Consider the following 21,553-nt stretch of genomic DNA (forward strand, 5'->3'; position numbering starts at 1 on the left):
GTTGCGGTAAAGTTGCTATAAACTCAGCCTCTGCGGTGGATGAGCTACAATCTCCTGCTTTTGGAACACCGGGAGAAACAAGCGGAACCAAGAGTGAAGCGGTACCCGGATGTACTCTTCATGTCATCTATCGAGCCAGCCCAGTCACTATCGGAAAAACCCCGCAACTTAAACTTCTGGCATTTCCTAAACTTCACACCAAAGAACAATGTTCCTTTGATGTATCTCAAGACCCTTTTTGCAGCGACCAAATGTAACCGACTAGGACTACTCATGAACCTGGATAAAACACTCATAGCAAATAGAATATCTGGTCTAGTTCTTGTGAGATACATGAGACATCCAATCAAGCTTCTATACATTGAAGCATCTACCGCTTCTATTCCATCATTCTTTTGCAGCTTCTCCTTAGCAACCATAGGAGTGCCGACACTTCTACAATCTTCCATCCGAAACTTCTTCAAAATTTCCTTCATGTATTTCTTTTGGCGGATGAAAATCTCATGTGAAGTTTGTTTGATTTCCAGACCTAGGAAATAAGCCATCTTTCCCAAGTCTGACATCTCAAAAGCCGCAAACAGACCTTGCTTCACCCTTTCTATTAGTTCCACATCATTCCCTGTCATCAACAAATCATCTACATAGAGTGACAGAATTACAACGCTGTGATTCACCTTCTTGACATAAAGAGTGAACTCACTCAAGCTTCTTACAAAGCCAAAATCTTGCAAATATCTGTCTATCTTTCCATACCAAGCTCTTGGAGCTCCTTGAGTCCATACGAGCTTTCCTCAATCTGTATACCTTCTCTTCTTGCCCTTTGGCACTGAAGCCTTCAGGTTGTTCAACAAAAATCTCCTCCTCGAGCTCTCCATTCAGAAATGCAGACTTGACATCTAGCTGAAATATAGGCCACCCCTTTTCTGCTGCCGCGACTAATAGTAGCCTGATTGTATCAAGTCTTGCAATAGGCGCAAAAGTTTCAGAATAATCTACTCCCCATGTCTGAGCATAGCCTTTCACAACTAGTCTAGCTTTGTGTTTATTGACGGAACCATCGGGATTAAGTCTTGTTTCGAACACCCACTGAACCCCAATCACATTCTTGTCGGATGGTCCGTCAACAAGCTCCCATGTGTGGTTTTTCCGAATCATTGTCAACTCCTCCTGCATTGCTGCAATCCACTTCTGATCCTCCTTAGCTTCCACAAAGTTAGCTGGTTCAAGCACTGCCACATTGCTTCTTTCATAAACTTCAGCAAGTGACCTTGTGCCTCTTATTGGCATATCATCCATAGTAACTTTCAATCCATTCACAACTTCATTAACTTGTACAATTGTTGCGGGTTGTTGTTCTACTGATTTCTTACGTCCCGCATTCTTTTCTTCCATCCAATTCCACTCATCTTCTTCTAGAAAAACAACATCTCTACTCACAATCACCTTCCCTGTCATAAGCTGAAAAATCCTGTAAGCCTTCGATTGGAGATCGTATCCAATGAAGACTCCAGGCTCGGCTCTTTGATCCAGCTTGTCCCTCTTGACACGAGGAACATGCGTATAACACAAACACCCAAAAACTTTTAAATTCTTTACATAAGGTTTAACACCAAACCGGACTTCAAAAGGTGTTGACCTCTCTAAGGCCTTTATGGGCAATCTATTCAACAAGAACACTGCAGTATTAGCCGCCTCGGCCCGTAACTTCTTAGGTAACATCTTCTCCCGCATCATACATCCGGCCATTTCCATAATGCTTCGTTTTTTTCTCTCACCGACCCCATTCTGTTGAGGTGAATAGGGGCGATGAACTGCTGCATAATGTTTGCTTCCTCACGGTTTAACTTAAACTTGTGAGCGGTATACTCGGAACCATTATCATACCCGAGCATTTGGATTTTCTTCCCACTCTGATTCTCAACTAAGGCTTTGAACTTCACAAACACATCAGCAACTTCGGACTTGGCTTTGCGAAAGTAAATCCAGCTCATTCTAGTCATGTCATTTGTGAAAGTAATGAAATACATGCTACCATTGAGAGATGACTCGGACATAGGTCCACATAAGTCTGTGTGGACTAATTGCAGCTTCTCACATGCTCTCCGGCCTCCTCCTTTGAAAGGAAATCTGGCTTGCTTGCCAAGAAGACAAGTTCACGCCTTGTGGAAATTCCTCCTCCAAACTTGGCAAGTCATCTGCCAAGCTATTCCTCTGCATAAACAACATGTTCTTCCAGTGAACATGTCCAAGCCTTTTATGCCATAGTTCCGCATTTTCTTCTTTGCACTTCAAAGCCATTTGTTGCATTTCATGTGGCTTGAACAAGAAGCGCTTGTCTTTCATTGGCATTCTCGGCACTTCCTTGCTATCTGCATTATCAATAAGGCATTCCTTTCCTTCAAACTTCACTTTATAGCCCCTCTCAACTAATTGACCAACACTCAACAGATTCTGGTCTATTTTTGGCACAAAGAGAACATCACTAATTAGCTTCACATCCCGATTTCCTTCAATAGCCACTGTACCCTTCCCTTGCACTTCGATATACCGTCCATTGCCAATTCTGACTTTGGACCTGATCGACTTGTCTAGACTCCTAAACAGCTTCAAATTGCCGGTTATATGATTGGTACTGCCACTATCCACTAGCCATGCATCATTCTCAACGGGAGAACCGGAATAGGAAGCCACAAACAAGCGTTCTTCCTCAATCTCATTCACCGCTATCTGTGCTTCTCCCGCTTGCTGGTGATTGTTCTCTTTGCGGATTGCTTCTATGTGACCCATCTTGTGACATCCTCTACACTTAGCATCGGGCCTCCTCCAGCATCTAAAGGACCGATGAGTAGTTCCGCCACGGTGTTGACAAGGCTTCTTGTTCTTCTTCCATTTGCCGGACCCACTAGAACTTCCTTCTTTCGCTGCAAACTTGGAGTCACCTGCATTTCCTTTGGAGTGATTCCATTTCTTCCCTTTGCCTCCATCATTGAACTTCACTTTAGCTTGCAGTGCACCCTCTACAGGCTCTTCTCTTCTCATCGGTCTTCTTTGCTCTTGTGCCTGCAGGGCACTTAACAATTCTGCAAGCTTTATGTCGCCTAAATCTCTTGTATTTTCCATAGAAGCTATGGTGGCTTCAAACTTCTCTGGAAGAGACACCGGGATCTTCTGAACCAGCCTTTCATCCTTCAAGTCGGTCCCTAAAACTCTGATCTTTTCAGCTATCTCAATCAGCCTATCGTAGTATTCCTTCATTGACTCTGAATCCTTCATCCGTTGTCTCTCAAACTCCCTTAAGAGATTCAGCACCTTCATGCTTCTTATCTTCTCATCTCCCTCGTATTCATCCTTCAAGTAATCCCATATTGCCTTTGCAGAATCACATCTCATGATCTTTGTGAAGATATGGGGTGAGACAGAAACATACGAGCAAGACTTTGCCTTGGCCTTCCTTGTGGTTCTCTCTTTATGGAACTTTATTTGATTCGAGGTCGGATTGTTTGGAAGCGGAGCAATCTCATAATCATTCTCCACAGCCTCCCATAGATCATGACCCTCCAAGAATGCTGTCATCTTGACAGCCCAAGCTTGATAATTTTCCCCAGTAAAGACCGGAGTAGCCATTGCAGAGAATCCACTTGATCCCGCCTCCATCGGCTTTGTCTTTGCGGGCTCGCCTACCCTTACTTCATAGTTTGCGGGCTCGCTTACTCTCACTTCACAGTCCCTTAAGATCCCACGGATGCTCCGATACCACTGTTAAAACTAATGAACAATTAGCTATCACAATTTTCTGATTGCACAGAGAGAGATGGAATAGAAGACTAAAAACCTTAACTTTTAAAACCATCAAGTACAAGCTTAATAGGAACCTGTTTTGAACCGCACACAAACGTGAAAAAAAAAAACTGACTTGTTCCACTTCCTAGAAAATAACTAACAAACTAACTACCCAACAAATCAAACTTGACTGCAAAACGTAAAAGACTAAAACCACAAGAAAAACAACAGCAAGACTGGGACATAGCTCCAACAAAAACAACTCAATCGGAGGTGAAGGATTGGTCTCCCCGTCCACAAATGAGTGGCAATTTGCGGATCAAAAAGGTCAAAATTTCAACGTAGTGCATGTCATTGCCTAGCTAGCCGTTGTTATGCCCTTAATGGCTCGGTTTGCTAATAGGATTGCACCTGAGATTATCGGGGAGATCGCCAAGAGAGAGCTCAAGTCCGAACCTGTTAGAGTGCGCATGATAATACTTCTGAAAGTGGATTTCTGCTCCAAAAGTGCTTCTGAAGCGTAAATCCGTTTGGTAATGTAACTTTTGAAGCAGAAATTCATTTGGTAAAAAATTTTACTTTTGAAGTGAATTTCCACTTCTGAAGTTATTTTTCCCTCAATTTGAGAAGTTTAAAAAAAAAAAAATTTCCAACTCAAGAAGTACTTCTTGCATTACTCTCTTTTTATTACGTCTTCACCCACTTTTTGATCATACCCACTTCCGCCAACCCCGCCACTGCGGATCGTCACCGACCGCCGCCCATCATCGACCTCCACCGGTCACTACCCACGACCATTGCTAACCGCCGACCATCGCTTGCCCCCGCCCACCGCAGATCTCCTTCGGCCGCCACCGGCCGATCACCACCGCTAGCTATCGCGACCTAAAATTTAGGCTAATGGATTATTAGGTTAATTAAATTAACTAATCTAACTCGGACCCTCCCAAATCCAACCAAATCGCAACTTAAGTTCAATTCATGAAAATTATTAAATTGGAGTCGCCATTAATCATTTATGGTAAGTTGATTAGAAACTTTAATAAGATATCGGGAGAAATATCTTATTTCGCGTAACTGAGAGAAAAAGTGTTCGGAGACTTGGTTACATTAATTTTAAAAAATTAATGCCCTTTCGGTATCAATTTTCATGAAAATCCCTTTTGATCGATAATGCGATTTGATTTTAATTTTTTATTTAGGAAAAATGTGATATGAAACCATGCAGCAAAAAAAATGATTTGTTCTTTTTTGATTTTTCAACAATGATAATAAAAAGAAAAGAAATAAAAAAATTTGAACAAAGATAAATAAAAATGCCCATAATATCTTGTAAATTTCGATTTTCCGAAAATCCTCTCATTCCCAAAGATCTAGGCTAGAGCGAGATTTTATCCACCACATCCTCGAGGATTCGAGCTAGTATGCGGATATGTGTATAGAAAAACAATATCCCTTTTGCCAAATGGCAGAACACAAATTTCTATACTAAATCACTATCTCTTTCCATAAGATTAGGCATGGCCATGGGCCGTGAACCGCCGATTCCGGTTCATGAACCGGCGGTTCCGGTTCGTGGCCACGATGGAATCGCCGATTCCGGGGCAGTTCAAGGCCCGGTTCCAATTTCAAATAAAAAATTATCAATTATTAATTATAGTCAAATTGTACATTACAATCAAATTTGGGAGGAAAAAAAAGGAGAGGAAATTGGCTTGAACTTAATGAATTATCATTAAGCGCTTATATATTTTCTTGGGGATAGAAGAATCAAAGCCCATGTAATTCTTTTACCTTTGATAACCCCAACTTACCTCATTGTCAATTGTCGCTACCCGTTGTGGTACCCGTAGCGGTGATATCCCCACTATCATCATTGAAGAATTCGTCATCTCGATCCAACTCTTGTTGTTGAAATTTAGCCTTTGTCCAATCATGGACACAAGCTTGAGCCTCCACAGCATCCATATTTAATCTTAAACGACGGTCGTCCAAAATTAATCCTCCAACGCTAAATGTTTATTCAACTACAACTGTTGAAGAAGGGGTTGCTAACATCCGTCTTGCAATGAGAGCCGGGACAGGGAATTGGGTTGAATGAGTCTTCCACCACTCCAGAATTTTGAAATATGTGCTGTGTTCGGAATCACGGAACTCAAAAGTAATAGCTAAATAATTTTCTAATTCGGAAATATTACCTGTTACTCACTTTTGTCTTTTTTGTCTATTAATTAGCAGATTGTACCATCTACTAAGTCTACCACTCTCCTCCCTTTGTAAGCCATTAGGTTGAGAAGATCCACTATCACCTAAACCATATCTACTACAAAATTCATTATATAATGTTACTATAGCATTTTTAACCTCTACTTGTATAGTTTTAATATATCTTGTTTCATTCAAATGTAAGGAATCATAATAATAATCACTCGGATAATCATACAAACCATCTAATTTAGTACATGGATCGAAAACAATAGCAACCAAATAAATAAGAGGAATGCGGGCATAATAATGCAGCTATTTTGCTTTCATTACTATAATAGTCGAAGGTAATTGAACATCTTGCTCACATTCACAAAAAATACCAACAATGTTAACACACTTTATTAAAAATAAATGCGTAGTAGGATAATAAACACCAGATAAAGTATAAGTTGCATCATTAAAAACTTTCAAAAAATCTATTTTTTTTTTTTGCAAACAGCTCAATCTTGAGGGAGTAAAGTAATTTCAGAAACATTATTTGAAATAAACGTATATAATAAATTTTTATAAGCAAAAGATTGTTGAAGCAACTCGTAGGTAGAATTCCAACGAATCGGAACATCTTTTGGAAATCTTTTTAGTTTTTGTCCATGTGATTTACAAAATTTGCCCCATTTTTTCATAACTTGGGGATGGCTCCATAAAAATTTAATTGCTCTCTTTATTAGGGTGAGAAAAGCCTCAAGAATTCATAAACCATCTTGTACACATAAATTTAAAACATAGTAAACACATCTAATGTGAAAAAATTATTCGCCAAAAGAGGGTTTACAAATATTTTCTAAATCGGGAATGGAAGCGGTATTTGACGTGGCATTATCAAAACCAACTGCAAAAACTTTATTAATCAAATTATATTCTTTTAAAACTTACCTAATTATTCTATAAATATTATTGGCGGTATGCCTTTCATCAAACACTTGAAATGCAAGTACTCTTTTTGAATGTCCCAATCGTCACCTATCCAATGACATGTGATACCCATATAAGAATGAATTTGCCAAGGATCACTCCAAATAGTGCTACGTATATGCACACGTCCATTGAAATCCGTAAAAAAGTTTTGCAAAGCCTTTTTTTGTTTTTTATACACCCTAAAAAGTTTGTATTTAAGAGTAGTTCTCAGAACGGGTTTTGCTTGCAGAGTACATGCGGTGTTGATCAAAAAATTCAAATAAAAATTTTTATCAGTAGTGAAAGGTAAATGTTCAATGGCAATATATTGAGCTAATGTTTCTTTATAAAGTTCATCATTATAACGAAATAAAGGAGGATTGTTAGGATTGGCGTATCCGAAAATTTGTTGTTGCCCGATGTCGATCCTCGCTTGCGTTGCATGTTTTTGTGTCAAATGCCGACGGTATGTTCCATAGTCGTTTCTTTTATTAAAATTGTATGATTTCGTACAATATTTACAATTTATCTAGTATTTGTCTCCACTTACATGTATCTTGTCAAAGTGTTGTCATAAGTTGGATGTATTCTCCCGGGCCTGCCGTTTCGACTTCTTTACCGTCGACGTTTCTTTGACGCCGGTAGGAGGATGAAGACTTTCTTGCGTTGGGACGTGCTCGACATTGGGAATATAGTTGATATTATCATCATTATATACCCAACATGTAAACTCACGAGGATCATATTGATCATGAGGTTGAGGATAATTGGATTCCCACATCCCATCGACATCGGGCTCTTTCCCTTGTCACCAACTCCGCTTCCACTTGCTATTTTTTTCAAAAAAATTGAACAGAAAGCCGATTCAGAAAATTGACAGAATTGAGCTGCGATTGAGCGGTTGAGAGAATTTGAGAGAATTGAGAATTGACGGAATTTGATAGAATTTGAGAGAAATTGTGAGGAAAAATGAAAGGGGAGTGAATGGTATTTATAGGAAATTTAGAAGCAAAAAAAAAAAAAATGGGGGGAAGGGTTTATAATTGCAACGGCCATAAGGGGGAGGAGAGAAAGAGCCAACGGCTCTTTCCCCAATTCTCCCTCTATTTTTTTTCTTGGGCCAATTCCTAATTTTTTGAAATCGGAACCTGCCCGTGAGGGGCCGGGCCGGGCCGATTCCGGTCAACGAGACGGTTCTGGTTCTTCCACAGGCCGGTTCCGGGTTCAAACCGACCCGTGGCCATGTCTACATAAGATTATGACCGAGGTGTGCAATTTAATTTTCTGACGGGTCTAGACACATAGGGAAGCATATATTATGGACATGTTTGTTTAAAATTGTGCAAACTTTAGAATAATTAAAAGCAAACAAACATGACAAAAATAAGAGCAAAAGTGAACCAATTGATTGAAATTTCGAAAATTCTAAGGGGTGGCCGAAATTGTGAAGTGAGGGCCCACCTTTCCTCATGCAAAGCTCAATTTGATTTTGAGAAATTATCCTTAAGATTTGAAAATTTAATTTCATGATAATTCTCAAAAATAAGATGAACATCCAATCCGATCAAACCTTATCCTCAAATGAAACAAATTCAGAAAATTCACGAGAGATAAGATAAGATAACAACCAAGCAATCCAATCAAATCACATATTAGAGATAACAATCAAGGTCAAGAGTTTATCCATGACATTATACAATTAAGATGTTCTCTAAAATTAGATAACGTTCAATTCAACTCGATCATTATCCATAACATGAAAAGATCATTAGATAGTCAAAAGATAGAATAATTCAACCAACCATGTGCGAAAGACGACAATCAAAGATCATCCACAATGTGCAATTCGGCCAAAGGAGGGGATATATGAAAAAATCAATTTTTAATTCAACAAAATTCTCAATTTTTCAACCAATTCATTTTGATCATGAACATTGCTTGAATAAATTTTAGTTTGAGAAAAGATAAATTTCCAATCAAATTTGATCTATTCCCAAAATGTCATGATCCGACCAAATTAATGAACGAGTTAAGAAAAATCAGAATTTTGTTCCAATATGCTCAGTTTTCAGCCCTTGATTAGAATTGATAAAAAAATGTAATTTTTTGACTTGGATCACAAATCAACATACATTCATCAACATCTATGAACGTATATGTATGTTACCAATCAACCAAGCATAAATAGCAACCAAAAAGTTGAGAAAATTACCTTTATCGAGCTAAATTCCAGCACGTGCAGAATGTGAGTAATCGCTCAAAAACAACCTCCTTTTAGGCTTGATTCATCGCCAAAATACTCTGATCGATCTAACACAAGTAGCTACAAGGTTAAACCTTCAAATAACAACAAAATAGGAGCTAATCAACCTCGATCTGGGGATGAACAGTGGCACCAATTGGAACAGTAGCTAAACTTCGGATGGTGCATGGAGGATCAAGGTGACGTACGACCGGGCTATTCACGCACGGTGGGACTAAAGCAAAGGATCACATTAGGGGATAGAACATGGGGAAATCTCCGGACTCACTCATTCACGAACTAGGCTACAAATCATCGAATATTATTTTGCCTGCATAGAGTGAAATAATAATAAAAAAACACAAGTTGAATCAAATTCGGACAAACGCTCGGAACAAGACAAAGCCCACCCCTTGGACTTTGTTAAACTAGATTTCCAGCAACCCCTTTTGGCCGATTACGCATGACTATGAGTCCTCACGATTTGTCTCTCCATATCGTCGTGTCTCTATGTGCGTACAGTGGGAGGCCTCGTTGAGGGATAGCCGGTCGTCGGGGTTGCTCGCTCAAGTTTCTATGCTCATATAGTTCTCGGTGGGGATGGCTTCTCGACCATCGCTGCTAGTCGTAGGTTCAACGAAGGCTAGTGGTGAGATCTCGACATCAAGGACACTCGAGATTCGGGAACGTCAAAGTTGCTCGGAGAAACTTAACAACGATAGTTGGATGCACTCCACTAACTTCACCGAACGACCTACAAAAAAGAAAGCTTCACGGCATGAACCGATGTGACCTCCTCATCCTTTTGGGCAATCGAACCCGAAGTTGCTCGGTGTTGAAAGCCATGTCCACATGCACTCCCTCTCTATATGGCTGTATATTCAAAGTGTGTAGCCTCCAAATCTGGTCATTGTCGTCGTGGATCAAAGAGCAACATCGACAGCTTGTGGAGCAATAGCGGGTTTGTCACGAGCAAGGAGATCAGCAACTCGTCTTGATGGGATCACTTGGCATGATGCGGGATTCATTGGAGAAGGAGGCGCATCAATAGTTGGAGATATACGATGAGAGAATTTCTTCTCTCTTCTTACTTCGAGCTCTCTACTCTGTGTGGACTCCAAATGAAGGATTAGCTACCCCATCCCTTGTCCTCTTTTTGCCCACGAACTCCTTTTTACGATGGCCTCTAGGTGAAGGAGCCCTCACCCTCACTCAAAATCTGCCGTATATCACAATGAATTGGGCTCCTCAACCCTAAGCCATAATGAGGTATTTGTAAACTAATATGACTCGTTAATGATCGTAAGATTAAATTTCTGATCTTCAAGAGTCCGATCCCATTAAAATTCCTCACAACTTCAGCCACAAGAGGGGCTATCATGGGTTATCCGAATTTCATGCTCTTGGGAGCTTGATCACACACTCTCGGGCTCAAATTGGGCTTTATGAATAATAGACATTAAATTAAAAGCCTTTACAAACTAAATGGACTTGAACAAATTAAATTGAGCTTGAAATGGGCCCAAATAACTCACAAAAATTTGGCACACCCCATTGTGGGTTCAGTTGAAAATCTTAGACCGAGTTCGATTCAACCACCTATTGAAATTAAACTCAATTGACTCATCTCCGACCCTAAGTGCAATGACCGACAAAAAATAAATATGCAATACATAAAAGTTTCTTTTTATCTATGAGAATTATGACTAACTCTCATTTTATGCTTTAAATGAATGATTTAAGGAAATCAAAATTTAGGTGTCAACACTAGCCGACCATCACCGACCTCTGCTGGCTATCGCCGCCAACCACTGTCGACCTCCATCCGTCGTCGCCGCCATGGACCACCGCCGACCTTCGCCATCCGTCACCAACCGCCGACCACCGCCCACCGCTAACCTTCGCCGGCCGTGGTCGCCGCTAACCGCCGATCTTTGCCGATCGCGACCGCCTCCAACTGTCTCGCCCTATCGTCAAACATCGGCCACCACGCTAGCCATCGTCACCGCGTCATCGTCTCCCGCTTCCGGAGTAAAAAATAAATAATAATTTTTTATTATTAAAAATTAAAAACGTTCAAAAACAAAGTAGAAATTTTTCGGCCGTCGATAATAATATTTCATTGAATATTTTGTGTTAATAATGTTTCATAAGTAGAAATTTTTAAGCATTACCGAACGAATTTCTCTAATTAGAAATAATTTCTGGAGTAGAAGTAGAAAAATCAACTTCTAGCCAGAAGTTGATTTCTGAAGCAGAAGTGTTATCATGCACACCATTAACATATCTGATTGAACTCACATTCACTCAAAACCTTAAACTAATGAGTTATGAGCCAATTAGGAGATATTATCTGCTTAACATTATATTAATTTTATGATGTGAGACTTCTCTAACTCAACTTATACATGCATCTCAACCATCACATGTGCATCTCAACAATTTTTCCCTCACGTGTGAGCTCCAAGATTAGGTTTGCTCTCCCTTTAATTCAAGTATTATTTTGTACCAATATATATCAACTTGAATCTCCATCAACGTCCATCGAGCCCACATTGCTGCGTCACAACTTCCACCGACCCGAAAATTGCATTGGTCACCCGATTCCTTCATTGAGACATTTCACCAAACACCGATGCATATTGGGAGTGGGTCAGCAATCAACAATCGGCCTTGATACCATTTGATGAGAATGTATAGCAGAAGCCCAATACCTTTCCCGGGGTCTTTGAGTGAAAGTGAGTTTGACTGGATATGATAACATGCTTGGACTTGAACTCTCTCTTGGTGATTTTCCTAGGAAATGTATTGGACTTCTCTTGTACATTCCCATCAAATGGTATCATAGTCGATGATTCGATTCATTAAAATTGTTGAGATGCAAGTGTGATGGTTGAGATGTACGTGTGAATTGTGTTTGAGAAGTACCACATAGGATAATTAATGTAGTGTTGAACAGTTAATATATCCTAGTTGGCACATAACTCATTGGCTTAAGTTTTTGAGTGAAGGTGGGTCCAACTAGATATATTGATAGGCTCGAACTTGAGTTCCCTCTTGTCGATCTCTCCGGATGAAGGTATCGGACTTCTCTGCGCGCTTCTAACAAATGACATCGGTGTTTGGTGAAATATCTCAAGGAATGAATTTGATGACCAATGCCATTTCCAGGCTGGTGGGCATTATGATGACCAACGCGATTTCCAGGCTGGTGGACATTATGGAGGTTAATGGGAATTCAAGTTAGTATATGTTGGTGCAAGATCAATTATAACAAGTCACATACTTATATTTCGGAAATACGTAAAGAAAGAAAGAAATTCCATGAGGAAACACTATTGTCGACATGATAACATCTATACGAAATATACGTGTGAGTTGTGTTAGAGAAGTTTCACATTGGAGAATTAATGTGATGTTGAGTAGTTAATATATCTTAGTTAACCCATAACTCATTGGTTTAAGCTTTTGAGTGTGAAGCGAGTTGTGTTATAAAAGTCCCATAATGGAGAATTACTGTGGTGTTGAGCAGTTAATATATCCTAGTTGGCCAATAATTCATTGACTTAAGCTTTTGAATGAAGGTGGATTAAACTGAATATGTTGACGAGCTCGGACTTCTATTACGCGCCCCCAACATTTGTTTCACACCTCTCATGCCTTAATTAAGTAGTGTGTGCAGTGACATCGAACAACTAATGAGTACTTTGCTTAGATATAGCAGAGAAGTTTGGTTTTAATCTTTCATGGTTAATGATAGAAAGAGATGCAAGTGACTTGAACTTGAAGAGGTCATTTTTCCGTGACTTCTGAAGATGGTCATTCTTTGTACAGTTAGCCTCTAACATGAGCTGCAAATTTTTGTGCAATCTATTTAGTTATGGTCTTTGAGAGTCAATTACAATCTTAAGTTAGACCAATGGTAAATCATTTCGTTGTTGTACCGCCGCAACGAATGCATTTTGCACGGCTTTCGATTGGGAGAGAGGAAAGAGAAGGGAAAGTAAGGAGTACCAAAGAAAATTGAGGGGGAGGAAACTGGATTTCAAGCACGCGATAATTTTTTTATAATATTATTGATATATAATAATTGTGAATTGAGTTTTGATTCTTTTCAAAATGTAGGAAGTATGTAATTTAAGTTGGGCAACTTAGGGCATGTATGATAATACTTACGGAGTAGAAATCCATTTAATAACATAACTTCTAAAACATAAATTCGTTTGGTTACGCAACTTCATTTTTATACTTGTGAAGTAATTTTTTGCTTCTGAAGTTGTTTTCAACCCATTTTTTAGAAGTAAAAGAAAAAGTTACTTCACTTTTATAAGTACAAATATTTAATCATGATATCTCTTTCACTTCGACTTCTTTTCATTTTCAGCGCCTTTCTCTCCTAGCCATGTTTCTGCCGTCACCCCCTATCGCCGCCAGCCGCCGCCTACCGTAGCAACCATTATCGATCGTCGATGCCCCCCCATTGTCGCCCTGAGCCACCAACTCGCCCCCGTTGCCATCACCACCAACCACTGCCCCGCATGGTCTCCATCTCCGATCTTTGGAGTAAAAAATATAATTTTAAAACGTAAATTATATTTTTAAATAAATTAAAAAATTAAAAAAAATTTCAATTGCGTGAGAGTTTTTTTAGCAATATCATTATTCTTAATAAATTATAAGAGCATAGGAGAGGAAGCACTGAAACTTCCGGTACTTTTAGCCTGGATATATGAACTTAGCCATCGTATTCATTAATATAATTTTTCCCATAAAATTGGTCCTCAATTGCATAAATAATTAAATGACAAGTTACACGTAAATTCGTCAATATTTGCCTTTCACTTTTCTCGAATAATATGCATTTTAGATTAAGATTAATAATTTTTTGTAGAAGATTTTGTGTTAATAATATTCCAAAAGTTGAAGTTTTCAATCGTTACCAAACGTTTGACCAAAAAAAAAATTTACTAAACGAATTTTTGTTCTAGAAATAAAAATTTTGTCCTATTATCAAAAGTCTTTGTCTCAAGTTGATTTTTCAAGCAGAAGTGTTATTATGCGCGTCCTTATTTCCATCCGTAAATAACTTTCATTCACACATTTCTCATTAGTCCGATAAAAGCGCCTCTATTTTAAAAGGAAACTTTTTTTTTCATATCTTTATTTTTTTTTATTGGAGGGCAAAGCTAAACAAATTTTCATTTTTCCCTTTAGTAAACGAGAACCAAAAATTGGACCCAAAAAAAAAGAAAAAAAAAGAAAAGGAGAACCGAAAAGCAAGCGCCTGAATTCAAAATTCAAACACACACACTCTCTCTCTCTCTCTCTCCAAAACCGTCATTTTCTACTTCACTCGCTGCGTGATTCCTGCTCCGATTTTCACCCCATTCGAGACCCCTCTCGCCTCCCCCATGGCCCTCCCTCTGCAGACCAGCAACATCGCCAACACCGCCGCTCCGGCGGCAGCGGCGGCGCGCAAGGGCAAGACCGTCGAGGAGACGTACCAGAAGAAGTCCCAGCTTGAGCACATCCTCCTCCGCCCCGACACCTACATCGGCTCCGTCGAGAAGCACACCCAGACGCTCTGGGTCTACGAGGACGACGAGATGGTGCACCGGCCTGTCACCTACGTCCCGGGCCTCTACAAGATCTTTGACGAGATCCTCGTCAACGCCGCGGACAACAAGCAGCGAGACCCCAGGATGGACTCCGTGAAGGTGACAATCGACGCGGAGAAGAATCTGATCACCGTGTACAACAACGGGGATGGCGTGCCCGTGGAGATGCACCGGGAGGAGAACGTCTATGTGCCGGAGTTGATTTTCGGGCATTTGCTGACCAGCAGTAACTACGATGACACCGTGAAGAAGACGACCGGAGGGAGAAATGGGTATGGTGCTAAGCTCACGAATATATTCTCGACCGAGTTCATTATTGAGACAGCTGATGGCAAGAATGGCCTCAAGTACAAGCAGGTAAAAACGATATGGAAGATTACGAAGCATAAGAAGAACCTGCGTTATCTAGCCTTGTTAGGCTTCTGTTTATTTCTGTCTTGGATGGGCCTGTGGTACCATTTCCTCTAGCTTCCATAATTTGGGATTCCTTCTGGTTTATTTCTCCATGATAGTTATGCACATTGCTCTGATGGGAAGGTTACTGCTCGAGGTTGTTGCTACTTTTCAGGATCGTAGCTATATTCATTTTGGTTTTCAGAGGAATGTACCCGCTAATTGTATTTGGTTAGTGAAATCAATTTAGTTGAACTTCTATACTGATCTTTTCCCACTGATTTAAAGGTTTTCTCCAAGAACATGGGAGCAAAAAGTGCACCTGATATCAAGGCTTGCAAGGCTGGCGAAAACTGGACCAAGGTTTCATTCAAACCAGACTTGGCCAAGTTTAACATGACCCAGCTTGAAGATGATGTGGTTGCTTTGATGAAAAAGCGCGTCATTGACTTGGCTGGGTGCCTCGGAAAAACGGTGAAGGTCGAGCTGAACGGGAAAAGGGTTACTGTCAAAACATTTGCTGATTATGTTGGCCTCTGTCTAAAATCTGCCTCTAAAAATAGCCCAGAACGCTCCCTCCCAAGGTCCTTTCCTTTTCTTTTTGTCTGATTCTAATCATTTTGTAATTTGAATTGGTATTCTGAATGCTAAATTTACTTGATTGGATTAGGATTGAGGAGACTGTGAATGAGAGGTGGGAAGTCTGTGTAAGCCTAAGCGAAGGACAGTTTCAACAGGTACTTTGAATACTTTCTTCTGGTAACAGGCAAAAATAGAGATAGTACTACCGAACAAATTTTACATTGTCAATTCTACGACAGGTCAGCTTTGTGAATGCGATAGCTACTGTTAAGGGAGGGACACATGTTGATTATGTGACCAATCAGATTGCGAACCACGTTATGAGTGTTGTGAACAAGAAGAATAAGAATGCGAACCTCAAGGCCCATAACGTTAAGAGTCATTTATGGGTTTTTGTCAATGCCCTCATTGACAATCCTGCATTTGACTCGCAAACCAAGGAAACTTTGACACTTCGCCAGAGCAGCTTCGGATCCAAGTGTGAACTATCTGACAAGTTCCTACAAAAAGGTCGGACACTCTTTAGTGAATTTAATGAAATTGATCAACCGATTTTTACGCAACTTTTGTTTGTGCTTGCTTAATGCAGTGGCAAAGTCTGGAATTGTCGAGTCTCTCATCTCATGGGCAAATTTCAAGCAAAGCAAAGACCTAAAGAAAACTGACGGGTCGAAGAGAGAGAACCTCCGTGGGATTCCCAAGCTTGAGGATGCTAACGATGCTGGAGGTAGAAACTCTGCCAAGTGCACCCTGATTTTGACAGAAGGAGATTCAGCAAAGGCCCTTGCAGTAAGTGCTGGTACATTTTTGGATGTGTGACATAAACAGCTCCTTATTTTTGTCGCTGAACATTCTCAAATGATTGGCTAACCTAACTGAGTTGCTGCAGATGGCTGGACTTTCTGTTGTCGGTCGAGATCATTATGGTGTGTTTCCTTTAAGAGGTAAATTACTCAACGTGAGGGAAGCCAGCCATAGTCAAATAATGGAAAACAAAGAGATACAATACGTAAAGCAGATTCTTGGGTTGCAGCAAAATAAGGATTATGACAGTGTCAAATCTTTAAGATATGGTCATTTGATGATAATGACAGACCAGGTTTTACTCTTCTATACAATTTGTTTTGTATAATTTTTTTGTCAAGCATGTGCCACTACTGTCAATGCTTCTTATAGTATAGTCACTGTGTACATATTGCATTCTGGATGTGCATTTGCAGGATCATGATGGTTCCCACATTAAAGGCCTTCTTATTAACTTCATTCATTCATTCTGGCCATCCTTGCTCAAAGTTCCATCTTTCCTAGTGGAATTTATCACTCCAATTGTTAAGGTAGGGATGGTCAAATTAACTCAATCATTTAAACCGTTCTTAGTAGATGGAAAAAAAGCTTGAAGCCTTCTCAAATTGTAACTACAGGCTACTCATAAAAATGGAAGAGAATTAAGTTTCTATTCAATGCCGGAATATGAGTCCTGGAAAGAAAGTTTGAGGGGCAATGCAAGTGGGTGGTCAATCAAGTATTACAAGGTTTGTATACATTGTTGACGTATAACTCAGTTACTGCCAAGGTACTTGTAATGGGTTACATTTGTAGTTGAATGATCCTTGCAGGGGTTGGGAACAAGCACCTCAAAAGAGGGGAAGCAATACTTCCAAAATCTTGACATGCACAAGAAGGATTTTGTATGGATTGATGAACAAGATGGCGACGCAATTGAGCTTGCTTTTAGCAAGAAGAAGATTGAAGCAAGGAAGACTTGGCTTCGTCAGTTCGAGGTTGGAAGTGCTGTCTGAATTATAAGAACATGAAGTACTTGTTGCATTTTAGATGTGACTTAATGGAATTATGTATTTGTTTCCCGCAGCCTGGCACTTATCTTGATCAGAAGGAGAAGCTCATCAAGTATAGTGACTTTGTTAATAAGGAGCTCATATTGTTTTCTATGGCTGATCTTCAAAGATCAATTCCTTCCATGGTCGATGGCCTCAAGCCAGGTCAAAGGAAAATTCTTTTCTGCTCATTCAAAAGGAATTTCATCAAAGAAGCAAAGGTTGCCCAATTTTCTGGTTACGTGTCTGAGCATTCAGCATACCACCATGGCGAGCAAAGTCTTGCTAGCACCATTATCGGAATGGCACAGGATTATGTGGGCAGCAACAACATTAACCTTCTCATGCCGAACGGCCAATTTGGCACCCGCAACATGGTGAGAATATTTCATACTTCACTGAAGATAATTGGGGTGTCTACAATTTTTCTTTTCACTTACATGGAACATGTTACTTTGGCAGGGAGGAAAAGATCATGCTAGCTCTAGGTACATTTACACAAAGCTTTCTCCTATTACACGATTCCTCTTCCCTAAGGATGATGACAACCTGCTGAACTACTTAAATGAAGATGGGCAATCTATTGAACCAACTTGGTAATTACTCATTATAGGACCCTTGTTATTCATTTGCCCAATATGAAAGTGTTGACTAATACTGGTTATGTAATGCAGGTACATGCCTATCTTACCTATGGTTCTCGTCAATGGTAGCGAAGGAATTGGAACTGGATGGAGTTCTTACATCCCCAACTACAATCCAAGAGATATTGTTGCCAACTTGAGACATTTGTTGAGTGGTGAAATGATGGAGCCCATGGATCCTTGGTATCGTGGATTTAGAGGGACCATTGAGAAAACAGCCACTAAGGAAGCCGGCGTCAGCTACACTGTTTGCGGGATAATCGAGGAAGTCGATGATACCACACTGAGAATCACAGAGCTTCCAATACGTCGGTGGACCCAGGATTACAGGGAGTTTCTGGAATCATTATCAACTGGAGAGAAGGATAAAATGAAGGATCCTTTTGTCAAGGTGATGAGCTCTCGAGCAACACAACCTTGTGCAACACATCTTGTCTTTGAATATCATCGCTAAAATGTAATTGTCAATTGCAGGAATTTAGGCAGTACAGTGATGATGTTACCGTACATTTTGAAGTTATGTTGTCAGAGGAGAACATGATGATAGCAAAGCAAGAGGGTTTACTGAAGAAATTTAAGCTGACCTCAACAATCAGCACGAGTAACATGCACCTGTTTGACTCAAACGGAGTGATTAAGAAATATGACAGCCCTGAACAAAGTATGCTAATTTTGCTGCTTAGATCACAATCAACCATATTTTATTAGGATTTTGACTTATATGGTAAACTAATCCATGTCTCATTGCAAATTTTATCATCTCTCTTTCTGCAGTTCTAGAGGAGTTTTTCCACTTAAGGCTCGAGTGTTATGAGAAAAGAAAGGTAATCACAGTTAAAGCGAGGAAATGGTTTCAGTTATATATTTGTGCTCTTCTTTTCATATGTGACTTGGTTGCAAATAACATATTATGAGTACTTTTCTATTTCTTGATTGCAGAAAATTTTGCTGGAAAACTTGGAGCTAAAGTTAGCAATGTTGGACAATAAGGTTAGGTTTATTCTCGGTGTTGTCCATGGAGAGATCATTGTGAGCAATAGAAAGAGAGCAGATTTGTTCCAAGAGCTGCAAGCAAAAGGCTTTGCTCCATTCAGGAAGGAAACTAGAACAATTGAAACAGCAGTGGCTGGGTCAACAGATGATTCAGAAGAAGCAGAAGAGAACCTGGAGGCCACCACCAAAGGAGTGAGAGCCAGTGATTATGAGTATCTGCTCTCCATGGCAATTGGCACATTGACCCTCGAGAAAGTTCAGGAATTATGTGCTGATAAGGATAAGCTAGTTAACGAGGTTGATGCCCTGAGAAAAGCCACTCCAGAGAATTTGTGGTTGAAAGATCTTGCTGCTCTAGAGGAAAAACTCGATGTATGATTTTCGATGCCCTCTTGACATTACTCCATTAACTTCTGTTTTGAGTAATCCTTTCTGTTGTGTTATGCAGGAGCAAGAAAAAATTGATGCCCAAGCAGAGGAAACGAGAAAGGCAAGAAGCAAAACAAATGTAGCTGGCACAAAAGTCTCTAGACAAGCACCAAAGAAGCCTCGCAAGAATAACACTAAAGCCAACAATTCAGAAGCTCAAGCACAAGTCACTGAAGGATCAACTATTGCATTGGAAGCAGGTTAATATGGAATTCGTGTTGTAACTTAACTGCTTGCATTGTTATTTTATACGGAGTCACTGACAGTCGTTTCTCCTTCGGAAAAAGCTGCTGATGTTGCGAAACCAAAACGCGGTGCCCGTTCTAGGGAAGCTCCAGCTCTGAAGGTGCGTTTGGTTTCTTCCTTCTAATTCAAACCCCAGGTAACTGTCTTTGACGAGTTTCACATTTTGTTTACGTTCATACAGCCTAGCAAGAGTGCTTCAGTTTCAGATGACGACGACGACTTTGAGTTGCTTGAATTAAAAGATCGACTTGCTGCATATAACCTTGAATCATCACCAGATAATTCGTCAGGTGAGAGCTTTTGCCCGAGTGGCTTCGACTTGTTCGACTTAAAAGTCAGTTCCATCTGTAAAGACGCTGGGGCTGCATGAGATAGTGAATAACTGTGTTGAGGAACCTGTGCCATATATGCCCAAAGTTTACTTGAGACTTGTATCCTTTTGCTGTATCCTGGAGTTACTTTGTAATAACGATTATCGCATAAAACATTTTCCATGCGACGCAGCTCTAGAGGACAAAGTGCCTGAAATACCAGTCAAGGTGAAAGAACCTAGCAAAAGGGCTGCCTCGAGGAAGAAGCCCTCGGTCACCCTCTCAGGGACTTCGGAGGAAGAGACTAGTAATGACAGTGGAGATGATGACTACGAGATAGTGGACTCTGAAGCAGAGGTGGCAAAGAAGAAAGGAGGCAGAAAACCATCTGCTGTTGCAAAGATATCAAAGCCACCTCCAGCAACAAAGAAAGGTCTAGCCAACAAGCAGCAGGCTCGGGGAACGAACCAACAGCTCTTGACTAAGATGTTAAAGCCAGCTGAAAGCACTGGAGTTTCGCCGGAAAAGAAAGTACGGAAGATGAGGGCATCTCCTTTCAATAAGAAAAGCAGTTCTGTGCTGGGAAGGGAAGTGAAGGAAGACAGTTCCGCCGATAATGATGCAGAAGAAGTGGTTGAAGTGGCCCCTCCGAAAGGAAGGCCTCAAAGGGCGAACCGCAAGCAGACAAGATATGTTGTGAGCGATTCTGAGAGCGAGAATCCGATTGATGAGTCCGAGTTTGATGAAGATGACGAGTAGTCGATGGAAATGTAGCTTTTTCCTTGAATGACCAATGTTGTATTCTTATGAAACTCAGACTTTGGATGCAAAGTCATTCATTTGCTTGCAGTCGTTTGTGTTCATCTCTCTTTCTCAGAGGAGATGTTTCATGCAAACCCGCAGTTTTTGAATCCAAATCACTGTGTTCTATAGCTGCACTCCTACCTATCGGGACCCTCTATCCAGGTACAAAAGGAACTTGGCATACGTAGTAAAAAATGAATTATTCATATTAAAGGAGATAGATATAAGACTTGTAGAATTATAGTTTTTAGGTTGTACAGCTCGTGTGGTCACTTTGCTCTTAGCAAAATCCTTCTAAGTATCATTGCACCAGCTCGTGTGAGATTTGACATGTTACCATCTATTTGATCATTACAACAAATAGAACTTACATACATTGCACCAACGGAATCTTTACTACTACAACCCACAAGGATTTATTACTTCTTACATTTAATTAGGTAAAAAGTGGTCGCGATCAAGATTATAGAAGAATTGTCTCTATACAATCGTTTTTGGTCCAAAAGGATTCGTC

General features: G+C 40.2%; 1 protein-coding gene across 3 annotated transcripts; it reads left to right on the forward strand.

The window, feature by feature from the left end:
• The first annotated feature begins 14,532 nt into the window (after positions 1–14,532).
• Positions 14,533–21,156, forward strand: LOC115747211 (DNA topoisomerase 2). 3 transcript variants are annotated; one of them, XM_030683266.2, is made up of 19 exons: positions 14,533–15,159; positions 15,484–15,779; positions 15,866–15,932; positions 16,017–16,287; positions 16,367–16,566; positions 16,667–16,876; positions 16,998–17,111; positions 17,199–17,309; positions 17,394–17,558; positions 17,648–17,989; positions 18,075–18,208; positions 18,287–18,647; positions 18,731–18,917; positions 19,031–19,080; positions 19,196–19,621; positions 19,698–19,878; positions 19,960–20,024; positions 20,106–20,214; positions 20,429–21,156. In XM_030683266.2, exons 1-19 carry the CDS (start codon positions 14,596–14,598, stop codon positions 20,992–20,994), a joined length of 4,419 nt encoding a protein of 1,472 aa, XP_030539126.1. In that variant the 5' UTR covers positions 14,533–14,595; the 3' UTR covers positions 20,995–21,156. The 3 variants fall into 3 exon arrangements, with proteins under 3 accessions (XP_030539126.1, XP_030539127.1, XP_030539128.1); XM_030683267.2 differs by having other exon boundaries at positions 19,963–20,024; XM_030683268.2 differs by having other exon boundaries at positions 19,966–20,024.
• Positions 21,157–21,553: the final 397 nt, after the last annotated feature.

Source organism: Rhodamnia argentea, chromosome 11, assembly GCF_020921035.1.
Source record: "Rhodamnia argentea isolate NSW1041297 chromosome 11, ASM2092103v1, whole genome shotgun sequence".
NCBI lineage: Eukaryota > Viridiplantae > Streptophyta > Magnoliopsida > Myrtales > Myrtaceae > Rhodamnia > Rhodamnia argentea.